The following is a 15,944-nucleotide window of genomic DNA, read 5'->3' as shown; positions in this document are numbered from 1 at the left end:
GCCTGAGGTAGAGCTGGGCAGGGGTGAAGTGGGGGGCAGGGCCTGAGGTAGAGCGGGGCAGGAGTCAAACATCGCCTGTCAACAGCAGAAATCAGCACCTATGCCAATCTAAATCACTGAGCCTTGCTGAAGTCAGTGGAGCCCTGCATAGATCCATCAATTTGTTTGCTTATTTATTTCTATTTAGATTTACATAGAAAACAAAACAAGAGATGCAGCTCTCTAAGTCCTAGGCACTTCTGACACAAATTACAAAAACAAGCAAACTAAATCGCATGTATTATACAGAACTCATGGGAATTAGGATGCAGGCTCTCGTATGTGTGCTCTTCATGGCCAAGTAGTGGAACTCTGTGATAACTTTTATGCTCAAAGTAAATAAAACAGCTTAATTTAAAACAAAATGATATTTACTCACAAAAATAAAATCCATAATACTTGTTAAAATTGAGACAGTATTGAAATCAGAAAGCCTTGCTCCCTCTTGCATTTTCTTCAACCACCAGGTGGGATGTGAGCAGGGAATGTATCTGCTTTCTCCCATCCCCAAGTGGCTTTGGGCAGAATAGGAGTGGTGGTAGCAGAGACAGTGCAAGAAGTTGCAGGTGGACTTTGGCTGTGCTAGATATCAAGGGAATCTGTGTGTTCAGTGGGATGAACACTCTGCCTGTTCCAGGGGATTCAACTTTTCTCCCTGTGGGTATGTCTACACTACCCCGCTAGTTCGAACTAGCGGGGTAATGTAGGCATACCGCACTTGCAAATGAAGCCCGGGATTTGAATTTCCCGGGCTTCATTTGCATAAGCGGGGAGCCGCCATTTTAAAAACCCCGCTGGTTCGAACCCCGTGCAGCGCAGCTACACGGGGCTCGAACTAGGTAGTTCGAACTAGGCTTCCTATTCCGAACTACCGGTACACCTCGTTCCACTCGAACCAGCGGGGTTTTAAAAATGGTGGCTCCCCGCTTATGCAAATGAAGCCCGGGAAATTCAAATCCCGGGCTTCATTTGCAAGTGCGGTATGCCTACATTACCCTCCTAGTTTGAACTAGGAGGGTAGTGTAGACATACCCTATGAGACAAACTAGAGTGGATTCCATAAGTGCAACTTCATAGAATTTCTAGTTCTCAGGGTAGGAATAATACATGTGATAATAATATGACCCATATGTTTTTCTGTTTGTACATATAAATAATTATATAACATCTGACAGAAAAATACTGAGTGGTGTTGGTTACCAGCAGGAAAAATACTGAGCTAGTTTAGCATAGGCAAAACTGGCAAGTTTTCAATGACTGTAATACAGACTTCAAGTAAATTATTTTTTTCCTATACTTTTTAGTTGCATAATTAAGGTTTTTCTATTAATCTTTAATTAAAAGGCAAGCACAGAATGTATACATGTATCAAATATGGTCTACTAATTCTTCTAATTATTCTTCTCATAAGACATTAGCCACGATTAGGGATGTGAAAGGTATATCGGTTAACCAGTATGCATCACCCTAAATAGGTAATGCTTACTGGTTCTTGTTAACTGTAGGGACTGGAGCAGCTTCCCGCTCGCCCTGGGCAATGGACTGCTCTAGCCCTGCAGGGCCCACCGCAGGTAGGGGCTGCTCTGGCTGAGCACAATCTCTGTCCGTGGCTGCCTGACCCGGCTCCCCCTACCTCAGGTTACATGTGAGGCTTCTTGGGAGCAGGGCTGGCAGGGACTGCTGGCCTTGCTCCCAGGGAGCTGGCTACAGAGTCCATGGTGAAGCTGCTGGCCCTTCCTGGTCCCACTCCAAGGACGCCATTTTGGGAGGGTAAGAGGGGCAGCAGCTGTGCACCCTGGGACGCAGTCTGGGGAAACGCATGAAAAGCAAGCTATCAGGAAGTGAGGGGAAAGCACTTGCATTCTGTGCATGCCTCTCACACCTGGCTGGTGAAGGGAGCTCACCAGCCAGATGTGAAAGGCATGAACAGATTGTAAGCATTTTCCCCTCACTCCTTTAGAGTCCAGGGGATGGGATGAAAAACAAGCTGCATCTTGGAGCACATGGCTGCTGCCCCTCCTACCCTCCGGAAATGGCACTCTTGCCCCACTCCGAAGGAGGTGACTTCGCTGTGACTGTGAAGCCTCCTCCTTGGAGCCAGGCCCGAAGCTCTTGCTGGCTCCACGTCCAAGGAGGTGGCTCTCCTTGGCAGCTAAACCACCTCCCCGGGAATGGAGCCGGCAGCCCCCTGCTGGCCTGGCTCCCAGAAAGGTGTCTTCTCTGCAGCAGGGAAGTCTCCTCTTTGGCCCTGCTGCCCAGGCAGCTTTGCTGCAGACTTTGTAGTATAAAGCTTATTTAAGCTTTATGCTGCAGAGCCAGTAGCACGTGTACCCACTAAGATTTTCAGTGGTTACACAGTTACATTTTTAACTGACTTTCAACAATACGTATTCCATTTTCTATAGTTCCATAGCAACTTAAAAAATGCCATACACAGTCTCCTAATTTTCAGTAATAAGCATCTATTATTTAAACTTTTAACACAAGTAGAGAAAGTGAAATAAAAGATACTGGATATTTCTTATATACAGTTGATAATAAGCTAACATGGTATTTAACTTACTGCGTGTGCTTGTGCGTGTGTATTATTTATGTGTCTGACTGCTAATTTAACCAAATGTGCAGCAGTTCCCTTGAGATGACCCTATTTACCTTAATTGCATTGTATCTTGATGAGAAAATTATTAAAGAGTAATACAGGAAGATGGAGGATTGTAGATATCAGCTGGTGTAGTGCTTAAATAAAATTATCCATCTGCAGACTGAGTAATGTAGCAAACAGTGGTCAAGTCTTTTCTCTGTTCACAAATCCTGACATTGTTTGAGGGGGGCGGTTAATGACAGAGAATGGAGAGAGAGTGCACTATCTTGAAAAGCAGATCAGATACCCTTTTTCTTCATTGTTGTCTTCTGCTTCATCTGTCTGTACATTTGTGAAAATTAATACATTACAATCAAAACCTCCATGCTAAGCTGAACAGAAAAATGTTCAATAGTAGTGCAGTATATATTAAATTGAGAGTTCGTTTTGTACATCATCATTGGCCACATTATGGTGTCTTTATTTAAATGTCTACTGTTATTTTAGGTTTGTTTACTCTACAGTGTGTATATATGTTCTGAGATATGGATACAAAAATCATATGCAGATATGACCTGCCCTAGAGATTTAAGCATTTTAAAGGTTACTTGCCAAATTCTTTTCTAAATTATACCAAAGAAAACCATTGAGTGAAGTGGGTTTTCACTAGTGTAACTGAGCAGATGCATTTATTGGCCCTATACATTTATTTGATTGTAAAATAAATATAAATTATACAGTTATGGACTGCTCATAATAACAGGCTACTTGCATTTGTTTTGTACAATATATTATCGGAATCTTATTCACTAATCAAGAGAGTGCTATATTAACACTGGCATGTACTATTGCCAATAATTCCTTACAAAAATCTGTTGTCATGGGCCAGATCCTACAACCTTTAGCTGTACTTAATCTCAGCAGAGGTTGCATTGTATTTTATGGAACTATAGGCAGGAGGAAGAACGACCCACAGAATCAGGTCCCTACTTTAGTATCTTGTTACTATTACACTGTATTATCTCATTCTAAAGTGATACAATCCAAAAAGCATCTGTCTATATATTTTAGAAATGTGCATCTGTCTGTCTGTCTATCTGTGAACCCATTTGTTCAAGAACTCCTGCTAAACAGTAAGAGCTAGAACCACCAATCTTGGTGTGCAGCTTCCTCTTCTCCTAACTTAAAGCAAGGTCAGAGTTTGATTGTGCCAGGAAAATGGGATGTGCCTGGAATGGATTGTTTTCCATAACATGGAAAGGGACGGTACTGTTCAGAGGGACACTGTACTGCAGAGTGGCCACTGTGGGCAGTTAGCATGGGGGAGAGTTATACTGCAGAGTAACCATTGGGGGCAGCTGCACCAAACACTTTCCCCTGGCTCTTGGCCATAGCACCAGAGCTGGGGCCTTGTGGGGGAAGAAGACCCCCACTGAATGGGGAGAGGGAAGAAAAGGCCCCTGCTGGATGGGGGAGGGAGAAAAGGACCTGCCAGGTGGAGTGGAAGGAAAAGTTTCATCATACAGGGAGGAGGAGAATAAGCTCCACCAGGAGGGGGAGGGAGAGAGAGAGGCCCACCAAATGGTGGGAAGAAGACCCCACCAGACAAGAGGCGAGAGAGCCCCACCACCCCCAGAGGAGCCACAGCCATCCCCAACCCCAGCATTGCTGGACTGCCCAGCATGCTCATCCCCTTCCTGGCCTGCATGGCCCTTTACTTCAAGCACCATCAGGGCCCAGCCTGTGCAGGCCCCCTGCTCTGTCCCCTGGACCAGGACTGGTGAGAGCCAGTGGGGCTTCCCAAGGACAAGCTGGTTGGCAGGTTATGCAGCCCACCTCGCCATAGGAACAAGCCAGTTGGTGGGGTGCATGGCTCCTCCTTCACGCCTGGCCAACCCCAGGAGAAGCCAGAGAGCAGAGTACACAGTCTCCTTCTTACCCTGGGACAAGCTGGCAGGCAGCGTGCGCCACCCTGCGCAGAAGCCGGTGACCACCCTCCACCTTAAAACCTTCCCTGAGCCCCTCCACCTTCCCTCGGCTCCTTCCTTTCTAATTTCCTGCCCTGATTCCTGCACTCCAACCCTCCACCCTGAGCCTCTTCTCACCCCCAACCATCATTCTTGCCTCCCCAACATCCCGAGGCCCATGCTCTGAGCCCCTCCTCAACCCCTCACCCTGACTTCTGCACTCCTCATGACTTCAGCTTCCTGCCCTGAGCCTCCTCTCCCTACGTCCCCAAGGTCCTGCCTTGACTCCTACACACACACCCCACCGCCAGCCCCCTGTCCTGAAGGACCCCGGGCAATGCCAGGTAAGTCTTCTAGTAAACTATAAATGAATATAATATAAGTAACTATGTAAAAGCTTCAGGGGGTAGCCGAGTTAGTCTGCAACAGGAAGAACTTTAACAAAACAACGAATAGTCTAGCAGCACCTTAAAGACTAACAAAACATGTAGCTGGTATCTTGAGTGTGATAAAATATTAATGAGTCAGTGTATCTGTAATAAATAGATTTTGCATATTATCAACATATTTATAGCTATAACTCAGAGATAAAATGAACCTTCTCTAGGTAGAGCTTCCCTTTTCTGTGGAGAAGGTATTTCTGTGAAAGCTAGCTTCTCAGCACTGTCCCTCTTTTGCTATCTGTGCAAGACTCCCCACAAAGACTCTTTATGCAAGGGGCTCTGGAAAATTTGGGAGGGTGTTAAGGGAGTGACTACCTCTTCAGCACCATTGCTTGCTGAGCTCCATATGGAAGGGAATTACTATAGCTTAGATTTGTATTAACTACTTCTAAGTCTCCTTGATCTACACTAATATGCCACCATGGAAAACCTTGCCAATGGAGGACTGCTGCCATGGGGAAGAAATGGCAGTTCCATGGTATGCAATATGGTTCCTGCCTCTGTGCATCAGGGATTCCCTTGCTGTAAAGCCTAAATAATCATCGATTGGGAGATTTCAGGCCCTGGTATCATTAAAAACTGTGTTTTTGAAGGACTGCTGTAGGGAAAACTTCTAGAGGTAATCCTTGTTGAATTGTTTGCCTCCTCAGCCATGGTGTTGATAGGATCTGGCCCAGAGTTATGATTCTGAGACGAGAATTTTTGCATGAGTATCATAATGTCTCAAAGGCATCTGTTGCTGTTCTCATTAGAAAAAAATGGGCTGTTTTCCTACTTAGCTGCAGTGCATATTGCATCTCCTCAGGCTAGTAGCAAGATGTCAAATCTGTAAATCTACTGCTGTATATGCTATATATTCACTTTATCACATGTATGGAAGTGTATTGTATCTAATTTGTTTCAGGGTATTTATGGTATTAAGAATATTATGAATCTGGCTATTGCACTTGAAAACATTTAATGATAAATTGGGCAGGCACTGTCTGTAGCATTCATAGGTAGGACATTCAGAGGTTAAAGTACATGACTGAGAGTTAGTCTATTTTTGATTCTCCTACTGGCCAGCTTGTATAATATTGGGTAAATCTTAGGATTTTTCTATCTCATTTTCCAAATCTGTTAAAATAAGAATAGATAATACTTTGTTGAAAATGGTGTTGTAAGTCTAAATTCCTTGTAGAGAACGCTAAGATTTTTTTAATGGAAGATGTTATCAAAATGCAAAGTAATATTCTTTTCATCTTCAAAGCACGCTATATACATTTGCAATTCAACCTATTTACAAAGTGCTATTTTTTTGAATGGTTTGATTTTTCTATAGTATTTACTGATTATACAGGAAACTACACTTCATTACCACTGTATGTCACTCAAACAACATGTTGTACATGGAAATAATGCAACATACTTATATTTGGATTATAGAACATACAAACCTTTGAGGGTTTCATTGCACATTTGTTATATTGTATTTTTAATGTATCCAGACAGTGCTTGTATAATCATGTTTCTTCCCTTGAATCCCCTCTGTGCCCACATGTATGAAGCAAGCTTTGTAGTGACATTTATGAAGACCCCTGCTGGTCCTGAAACAGTAGAATCCTGCTATTTAGAGTGAACCATTATTCTAGTAGTTGAAGTGTTTGCACAAAGGTGACTATGTGGTTGGCTATTTCTTCCTTTCCTACAGTATACATGAAAAGAAAATCTTTATTTGAGCCTTTGATAGGGTCTAGTTGCAGAACCCTACTCACAAATATGGGTAAATGGTCTACATTTAGAAATTCTTTTCTGGGAAGGGAGATCATATTTTGCAATTTTGTCCTTTAACTAGTGAATTTAGTGCTTGCTAAGCATACTCACTTACCTGTCTTGGAAGGTACAGTCCACTTGCGGTGCACAGAATAGGTGCATCATAACCAGTCCCAACTCAAACTTCTCTGTGATGCCTTGCAAGAGTGCATTACGCTGTCTTGATGGAAACACCACTATGGCTAAGGAAGCAGTTTTGTGTTTGTGACAAACAGAATGTTGGTTTCAGCTATACCTACCCCAAATGGGGTCTAACTATTTCTAGTTGTGCTAATGTGTATTATGATGAAGACTCTTGTTCACAAGGGGCCAGATTCTGACACCTTTACTTAAAATAAGTAGCAATTTATTCTGAAAATAGACTCATAAAGACAACAGGATGTCTCAGAGACTACAGTTCTACTCAGTGTGAGAAAGGATATTAGAAGTTGGCTCTGAGAACTGAACTAAGATCAACTCCAAATGTCCATTAGATGGTAAAACTTTCTGTCACTACCAAACTGGACTAGATATTAATCAATCAGCCTCAGTTAAATACTCCATAACTTACTACTGATTCTATTAATCATGAAGAATGTGCTTGTGTTTATGGACTTCTCTCTCAACATTACTGCTAAAAGTAAATAATATGATAATGGTTTTATAGTCACTGTCAGTTATTTAGATTTTGTGCAATGATAATATAACTTTCAGTAACCTTACTTCATGTTCAGTGTGTAATTGGGACTCCCTACCGTTGATCAGAAATTATATGTTAACCACAATCTCACATTATAAAGCCCAAGTAGTTCTGTAGGAATTCCACAGCTATGAGTTACAGAATTTTTTATATGAAATTTCTAAAAGGTGGTGTTAATGTGACATGTAAGACTTTTGATATTCTCTGCTATTGCAAAAGGGTTAACAAATAACAAAGAAAAAGGTAAAAAACCCAGCAATATGGTACACTAAATATCAAAAGTCTTTGATTATTGCATTGTAAAGGGGTAGTGAGAAAAAATTATTTTGACTTAAAATCAAAATAAATGATGTACTCACCCTATTCTTTGAAGTTATAATACTAAAAAATTCTGTTAAGGATTTCCAAAAGCTCTTAACATTCTTAGTAATCAATTAATTATTTCCTGTACTGAGTAATGGAATGCAAATACTTAAAGAATTAAATAGTTACAAAATGGGGTTTCCAAAAATGAGGTTACCCAGAAATTTAAAATTTTCAATAATAAATATGCACAAACACAAATAAATCAGTCCACAATTAATTGTTCAGAATGCTCCATTCCCATGTAGACAGTTTCAGATTTTTGTTTGTACAAATCCATTAAATATACAATTTACTGAATAATGGATTATAAAAAGATTTGTTTTCATTGGCTAGCTGTACCATCACAGCTCTTAGACACATTAGTGAATCTTTCAGATCTATTGTTCCATTGTGCACATTGTGAGGATATAATTTATTTTTTCATTTTATGGTTCTATAGTGTAATTTAATAAGATTGTAACAAATCTGAAAATCTTTACAATCAAATTATGATATTTTTAATTTCTAAACTTTGGCCTCAGAATATAATGGAATAACAGCATCTAAGGATTTTAACTGAAACTATTTTATTTAATGCCATTCAGCTGATTTACACAGTATGGCTAGCTGATAGGTTTCATTTAGGTATTACCTTTATAGGATATTTAAGAATTAGTCAGGCTTTAAGGTTTTAGATATTTAATCTTCCTTTAATAGTGCTGCTCTTGTCTCAGTTTTTAATTGCTCATCCTTGCACTGGAGCTGTGCCGCTCTGTTTTGTCCAGATGTTGTGAAAGATATTGACTTCACCCTATCAAAACTTCTGTAACCCTGGGATTTTAATTGTGGTTTACCTTGCTGACTGTAGATAATTTACTACAAAGGTAATGCTTTTGAATGCAATTCTTAATTTAACTCCCACTGTATTGGGATCTCTACAGACCTATGAATAAATTGTTTTGGCATCAAAATCACACATCATAATGAGGTTTTCATAAATGTATATTGAAGTTGTTTGACATCTTAATGAGGAATAGGTTCCACTTGCAATGACATCTTGCTGAGAGCACAGTAATTATATTAAATCTGTCTGAAGGTAATAGGAAACTAACATACTAAAACATATTTTTTTTTCAAAAAGAGAATAAACTAGAAATATGAAAAGGGTGTTTTAAAAGGAAGTAAAGTCTCAGTTTGTATTAAACCTATGGCAAAATAGTGTAGCAGGTACCAAAAAACCATGATATCTGAAGAACAACCTAGTGCTTTTGGAATTGTTAGATGGATCATATATGCCTTAAAAAGAAGGCCCAAGAGAGCTGTGCTGGTTTTGCACATGCAAGAAATAATTACTGCACATTTAAAATATCATGCAAGCAGTTGCTGGATTGAGGCTAAGAAGGGGTCTAAATAAAATAGTGATAAGCATAAATATAAAGATAGATGCTGATATGGTCTATATATAATACATTTCATTTGCATTTAAACTGATAATGTGCATAGTTCATCCGAAAGACTAGAAATAGTTTATTTAAATCTGAAAATCAAGGCTTTTAAATTTAAAAACCTGAACAGCGATAGCAGAACTTTTGAACAGCATTCAAGTGTGTTCTGATCTGTGAGCCTTAGTATTGAAAAAAGTCACTCAAGAAAGGAACAAGATTTTGTCCCACTAAATCTGCTCAACTGCTTTACTGGTATCTTCTTGTGTCATTTTTCCCCCCCTAGATTAAGAAATTAATTCTTAGTGTACCTTGCTCCTTTACTTAAGAACAGGGTTTTTTTTTAACAATATACTTTTAACTTGCTTGTTTGAGTAGTACTGTAATTGATTTTAAAAATTACAGATTAATAGGGCTACTCCTCTGAGTAATTTCTCTAGCTCTGAGACCTCTGCCCCAATCAGTGTACAACCTAAATTAAATCAGAAAAGTGGAAAAAGAGGAAAACCAATTTTTCTTCTTCTTTGTAGTGAATGGAGCTAAACTTAACCCTTCAGAAGTTTGCAATGGAGATGCAGCCTGCCTTTAAAGAGCTAGAGGCAGAGCTGACTCTCTAGGCCAGAGATATTTTTAACGTAGAGTCTTTGTACAGTCTCATTCCACCCTCGTCACCCCTCTCCCCCGTTGTGTGACTGTGTGGATGCCTCCCAACACCAATGAATGGTAAAACGTCCGGACTCTGCCTTTTGGATGGCGCTAGTGCTTCAGTCATTTATTTACACTAGCAAATCTCTCCCCTGTCCTTGTGAGAGCCGGGCGCGGTGGGTGCCGCTTTCCCCATCTGGTGGCAGAAAAGAGCTTGGCTCAGCCTCCCTGCAGAGCAGCCCGAGCGCCAGGAGCGTGGGAGGTTCTGGCTAGAGCGAGTGGCCAGAAATGGCTGCTCTGCCTAACATCACACAGAGTCATCCCTCCTACGCCCCTTTTTTGCCCACCCCGCCGCCTCTTTCACTTTCTTTTTCTTGCCCGCCCCCGGCTCCTTCCCTCCCCGCGGCAGCCCGCCAGCGCTTTCACGCCTGACTGAGCCGGGGCAGCTCTTGCTCCGGGCCCGGCTCCTGTGCCGGTATTTTGAAAGGCTTCGTACCCGCTGCTTGCGGGAGCGGCTGAGACCACAGAGCTGGGAATCACCCTTCTCGTCGAGGCTTGGGCTTCTCCAGGGACCCCGGCTAGGAGAGGCTGGGCTACCCCCGCCTTGCCGGGGTGGGACACAGACACGTCCCGCTCCCTCCCTGCCTTCCCTCGGGGGAGACGCAGCCCCACTGCCCCCAGCCCTGCAGGGAGAATAGCCCCACTGCCTCCCCCGGCGCCCCCGTTGGTGCGGGAAGCAGCCTCTCTCCCTCACCCCGAAGAGGAGTCGCGGCTCATCAACCCTCTGGCTTTCAGTGCGACAAGTTCAAGGCAAAGGAGCAGCAGCTCCCACCCACTCACAGGGAGGGGAGACACCCCCCCCCAGCCCCAGAGAGGGGAGAACTCCCCCCAAGTCACAGGGAGAGAAGCAGCCCCCCCCCCCCAGTCAGACGGGGAGACCCCGCCAGTCACACAGGGGCAGAAGCACCCCGCCAGTCACGGGGCGGGGGAGGCGGCCCCAAGTCACAAGAAGGGCAACAGCCTCCCCAGTCACAAGGCGGAGAGAAGTAGTCCCCCAGTCACGGGGAGGGGAGAAGCAGCCCCACTCTGCCCCCTCCCGTCAGCGGGAGAAGCCGTCCCCCTCCCCCCCCCCCCCCCCGCCACAGGCAGAGGGAAGCGGCAGCAGCCCTAGCACCGCGGAGTGACTGCGTTGCCATGGCAACTGACAGAGGCAGGCGGCAGGCAGGCCCCAGCTCCTCTGTGTGTGGGTGAGCGCCGGGAGCCGCCGCCAGCGCCGGACAGGCAGAGGCCGGGGGAGCAGAGTCGGGATGGAGGACGGATTCTCCAGCTACAGCAGCCTCTACGACACCTCCTCGCTGCTCCAGTTCTGCAACGGTAAGGGGGGGCTGGGCCCCGCGGAGCCGGGGCTGGCTGCCCGGGCTGCGCCCGCGTTGAGGGGGCCTGGGGACGGCCGGCAGCTCGGGGTGCGGGAGCTGCCTTGGAAGCGCTGCTGCGCCCTGGCTGGCTGCAAGCGGCTGAGTGCGGAGCGAGGACCGGGCTCGGGAACCCCCCTGGCGCAGCCTGGCGGCGGGCTCTCCGGAGAGGGCCTTGCCCGGCTCTTGCGATCTTCGCCGCTGCTCCAACTGTGGATCTCTCGCTTTGCACTTGGGAGAAGAGGGAGGGGAAAACTTTGCCCCGTCGCCCTCCTTGCCGCAGCGCAAAGCGGACAGACCATGGTTGCTGCTGCTGCTGTGTGTGCAGGATAGGCGGCCCCTGCGCAGAACTTCTTTGGCATCTGACTCGTTCGTGGACGTGGGTCTGTAACCACGATCTTCCTCCCCCCCCCGCCAGAGCCTAAACGGGGACCTCCCCACCCCACCACTGTGTGTATGGAAGACCCAGCTCTGCATTGGAATGTGCATGATCCACAAGCAGCCACCACCTTAAAACCGTGTCCAACTGACACGTGTTTGTTTCACATCATCATGTCTTGTGTGAAGGAGGAGTGGGGGAGAGAGTTGAAAGTTGTAAGCAATGTGCTTTAGTTAAAGATTTTTCTCTCGGAGGGCTCGATGCTTGGTGTATTGGTGGAGATTTATTAAATTTGTTTACTAATATGATCCCAAGGGAGGCTATTTTTAGGATAAAGTGCCAGTTTGAAACTAAACTAATCAGTGAATATGTTCTGTAGTTTCTGACATTCCTTAGGAGGGATTTATTCAAATCTCAGTTGTGCTTGGATGGCTTGCAATAAAAGAGCATAAAAAGAAGGAAAAGAGGAATAACTAATACCATAAAGAAACATTGATATAATTGGCCTTGAATGATGTTTGAGATATGCTTATTTTGTCTAACTGGTGTTTTCTGCTGCTCAAGGAAAATATTTAAGGTCACTTTAAGGTAATAAATAATTTTTAAAAATACGAATAATAGCATGCATCAAAATGTAAAGATGTTTGTCATTGCAAACCTTACAACCCAGTTTAAGAATTGTTTTTTCTTTGGAAATAATATTTTAAGTGTAAATGCAGTATTTTATCTCTAAAGCTTTACCAAATACTGTGTAAGCACATATATTTTATTCCTTCTTTCCTAGACTCCTTGTGATAACTTACCTAATTCTAACTGTTGAGGTATTCATGAGAAGGGTAAGTTAAGTTGTTTTAGGAGGGCAACTACTAAAACCAGATCTATAACTTCTGTTGAACAAATAGTGATGATGGTGATGACAAATTCTGCCTGCTTTTTCTAGGGAGAAGACTTAGGCTAGCAGGGAATCCTAATATTTGTGGAACATGTGACTATGATAACACTTTTCAGAATCTTCAGAGGGATAGCGGAGTTAGTCTGTAACTGGAAAAACTTAAAAAACAACAAATAATCTAGCAGCAACTTAAAGACTAACAAAACACATAGATGGTATCATGAGCTTTCATTGGTACAACCCAAACTGGGTTGTGCTCACGATAGCTCATGATACCATCTACATGTTTTGTTAGTCTTTAAGATGCTGCTAGTCTATTTGTTGTTTTTTAAACTTTTCAGAATGTTAAGAATATGATTCATGAGCCACGTAATATATAGCACATAGCAATACATCTATATATATATATATATACACTTTATTTTCTGCTTCCTTCAAAACATTAAACTAGCCCTTTTTGTGTTAGTAATATTAGTTTGTCTATTAGACTTTTACATTATGCTTAACTTTAGATACTAATTAATTCTGTTTTCCGGGAGGAAATAAATTATAGCTTAGCCTCTATAATAGCGAGTTGTTTTGCTGAGCAAAATATTTTGGTTACTTTCCATTTCCATCATTTGTGATATACATTTGTGAGCTGAAATAGCTGTCCCTTTAATAGGTTAAAGAGAATGTTATGCATTCAATATAAGTTTCCCATATTGACTTGTGATTCTGGATATATCATTGTCAGTGCTGTAAATATGTTACAATACATGCTAGACAAATTCTAAAATCTCATTTCATCCCCTCCATGTTCATTGTTTGAAGATGGATAAATGATTTTTTTCTATAATATAAGACTTCTAGGTATTCTTTAAATTATACAATAGCTAATATCACAAAGTGTATAATAAGTAACTCTGTTTTATGTGCCATTATTGCACTAACTTCTGTTAGTGAGAGACAAGTTTTCAAGCTTATATAGACCTCTTCAGTGAGACAAACTTACATGATGAAAGACCTAGAGAATTGGACCAACATTCTCTGCCCTGAGGAGATCAGATAATTCAGAATGACCCATTCGGCTCATGAGAAAACAACAAAGGCAGAAGATGCCAATGGAGGTGCTCTGTTTGAAAGAGGAGAGGAAGATTGCTTTGTGGGTGTGCGGGAAGCTCTTGCATGCATAATGTATTGGTGTGTAAGAAACTGAGAGTAGGGAAGAGAATAACAGGGAACAGTTAGAAGATTGGGGAAACCTAGACTGGAAGTAGCAGAGATTTGAAGAGGGAAAAAATGTGGTTGGAGTCTCAAATGAGTAGTAATGTTAGTTCGAACCAAGGGGTTTTATTCAAACTAACACAGCCCAGAGCGCAATTCATGGTTCAAATCAGCTGGCGATCGGAATAGTGCGCGGGCGAGATCATGCTAATGAAGTGCGGGATATTTAAATCCCCGCTTCATTAGTAATTTTGGTCGCCAACATTTGCATCCCTAGTTCGAACTAGGGTGCAAGTGTAGACATACCCTGAGAGAATGTATGCATTTATGTTAAGAGGGGAACACAATTTCAAAATCCTCATTTTGTATAGTGTAGCCTAGAGATGTGAATGTTTAACCGATTAAGGAAAAACTTAAACAACAACAAATAGTCTTGCAGCTCCTTAAAGACTAACAAAACATGTAGATAAGCTTCAGAGGAGTAGCCAAGTTAGTCCAGTCACCTGAAGAAGTGAGTTGTGCCCATGAATTCATGATACCATCTACAAGTTTTAGGGAAAACTTTAAAAACAACAAATAGACCAGTAGACCATTAAAGACTAAAAAAACATGTAGATGGTATCATGAGCTTTCATGGGCACAACCCACTTCTTCAGTTAAGCTTAACGGATGGAGGCTGGAGCAGCTTCCTGCTCACTGTGGACAGGAGGCTGTTCCAGCCCTGTGAGGGGTCTGCCGCAGTGGCTGCTCCAGCCTGGACATTGCAGTCCAGCGGTGGGTGAGGAGGCCACTCCAGCTGGGTTGGAGCAACCCCCCAACCTGTTCCTCCTTTAATTGGTTAACCAGTTAAACAGGATTTTACATCTCTAGTGTGGCCTAGGGAAAAGCAATATTTGAGGAAGGCTGATAGATGGAACTTGCCAAGATAATCAATGTGTGTTTCAAGGGTTTTAGTACTGAGAGGAAATTATTCATTTTAGTATTTTAAAAGAAGAAATAATGGGATATGCTAGCAGTTTAGAATTGAGGTGTGTAGAAACAAAAGAAAAACCAGATTCATGCACTAGGCAGTGTTAAAGTGTATTTGATGGGGAGGATAGGGCAATGATGAGAGCAATTAGAGAAAAGAGGGAGAGGAGAAGAAGCTGGAGAAAAAATGATCTTTTTCATCTTTATTTTGAGTTGTTTTGTTTGGTATCCAAAAACCTACAGTAAATTCTTTACACGGTTAAAGCAAGTACTCCAGCCTTTTTGTTTTATTGAATACAAGGGATAGACCACAGCGTGAGAATCACTAAGAATGGAAATATTAGGAGTCACATCTACTTCTGCTTTGCCACTAACTCACGTTGTGGCCTTTGAAAGGTTGCTTAATTTCTTTTATGCCTCAATTTCCTTACTTATGAACTGGAAGTAAATAGTGCATTCTTACTATAGTCGTGTGTAATAAATAAGTTTGCAAATTACCTTGAGATCTTCAGAAGACATCTCTGTAGATGTGTAAAATATTTAATTGTTTTAAAGTTAAACTGTGCATATGTATGTATGGCTTTTCTTTAAGTAACACACTATTGTTCCTCCTATTGATGTCTGTCTTGCTTATGTTGGTAATAAATTACATTAAGGCATCTTCTAGTTAAGCAGAGCAGCTTTTATAACAAACAGACACCCATAGTTGACTTGGAATGTTAGAAATGAGATCTTGGATAATGTTTCTCAGGCTTGGTTATGGATTAGAATAACTTTGCTATTATTCTTAGGAAGGAAGCCATTCAGTTTACCTATAATATGCAATTAATTACTGATTTATTAATTTGTTCTCTACGTTCAAAAGCAGCGTTGTTGAGTTAGTGAGAAAAATGTTCAGACCAAATACCATTTCTCAAAATAGAAGAGGAAGTGGAAGTAGTAAAATTGGGATAATGATTGTTAAGTAAATTTGTTCTTAAGCTTTCATTTCAGCCCTGTTACAGTTTTATACATTGTTTTGATAGGAAGAATAGTCCAGAATATGGATCCACAGTTACACACAAGAATTACACATCACCTTTCTTGCCACTAACAGAATTTTCAGATGCAAGAGTGAGCAGGGGTAGCTGTAC

General features: G+C 42.3%; 1 protein-coding gene across 9 annotated transcripts in view; it reads left to right on the top strand.

Annotated features, from left to right (window-relative positions):
• Window positions 1-15,944, top strand: part of EML1 (EMAP like 1) — a 164,128-nt gene that overhangs the window by 41,674 nt on the left and 106,510 nt on the right. Inside the window, exons 1-2 of one of the 9 annotated variants that reach the window (XM_075926588.2) lie at window positions 10,908-11,327; window positions 12,529-12,580. The exons of 1 other annotated variant lie outside the window; for it this stretch is intronic. Coding sequence is in view for 7 of the 8 variants with exons in the window: in XM_075926584.2 (XP_075782699.1) it covers window positions 11,261-11,327 (67 nt within the window). In the remaining variant the exon portion in view is untranslated. Of the gene's footprint in view, window positions 1-10,901; window positions 11,328-12,528; window positions 12,581-15,944 lie in introns of those variants that run through there. 7 more of the 9 variants (XM_075926584.2, XM_006123772.5, XM_075926586.2 and 4 more) reach the window with 7 other exon arrangements.

This window comes from Pelodiscus sinensis, chromosome 5 (genome assembly GCF_052426305.1).
Source record: "Pelodiscus sinensis isolate ZL-2025 chromosome 5, ASM5242630v1, whole genome shotgun sequence".
NCBI lineage: Eukaryota > Metazoa > Chordata > Testudines > Trionychidae > Pelodiscus > Pelodiscus sinensis.
The sequence above is the reverse complement of the archived record's forward strand: the minus strand, read 5'-3'. Positions and strand labels throughout refer to the sequence as shown.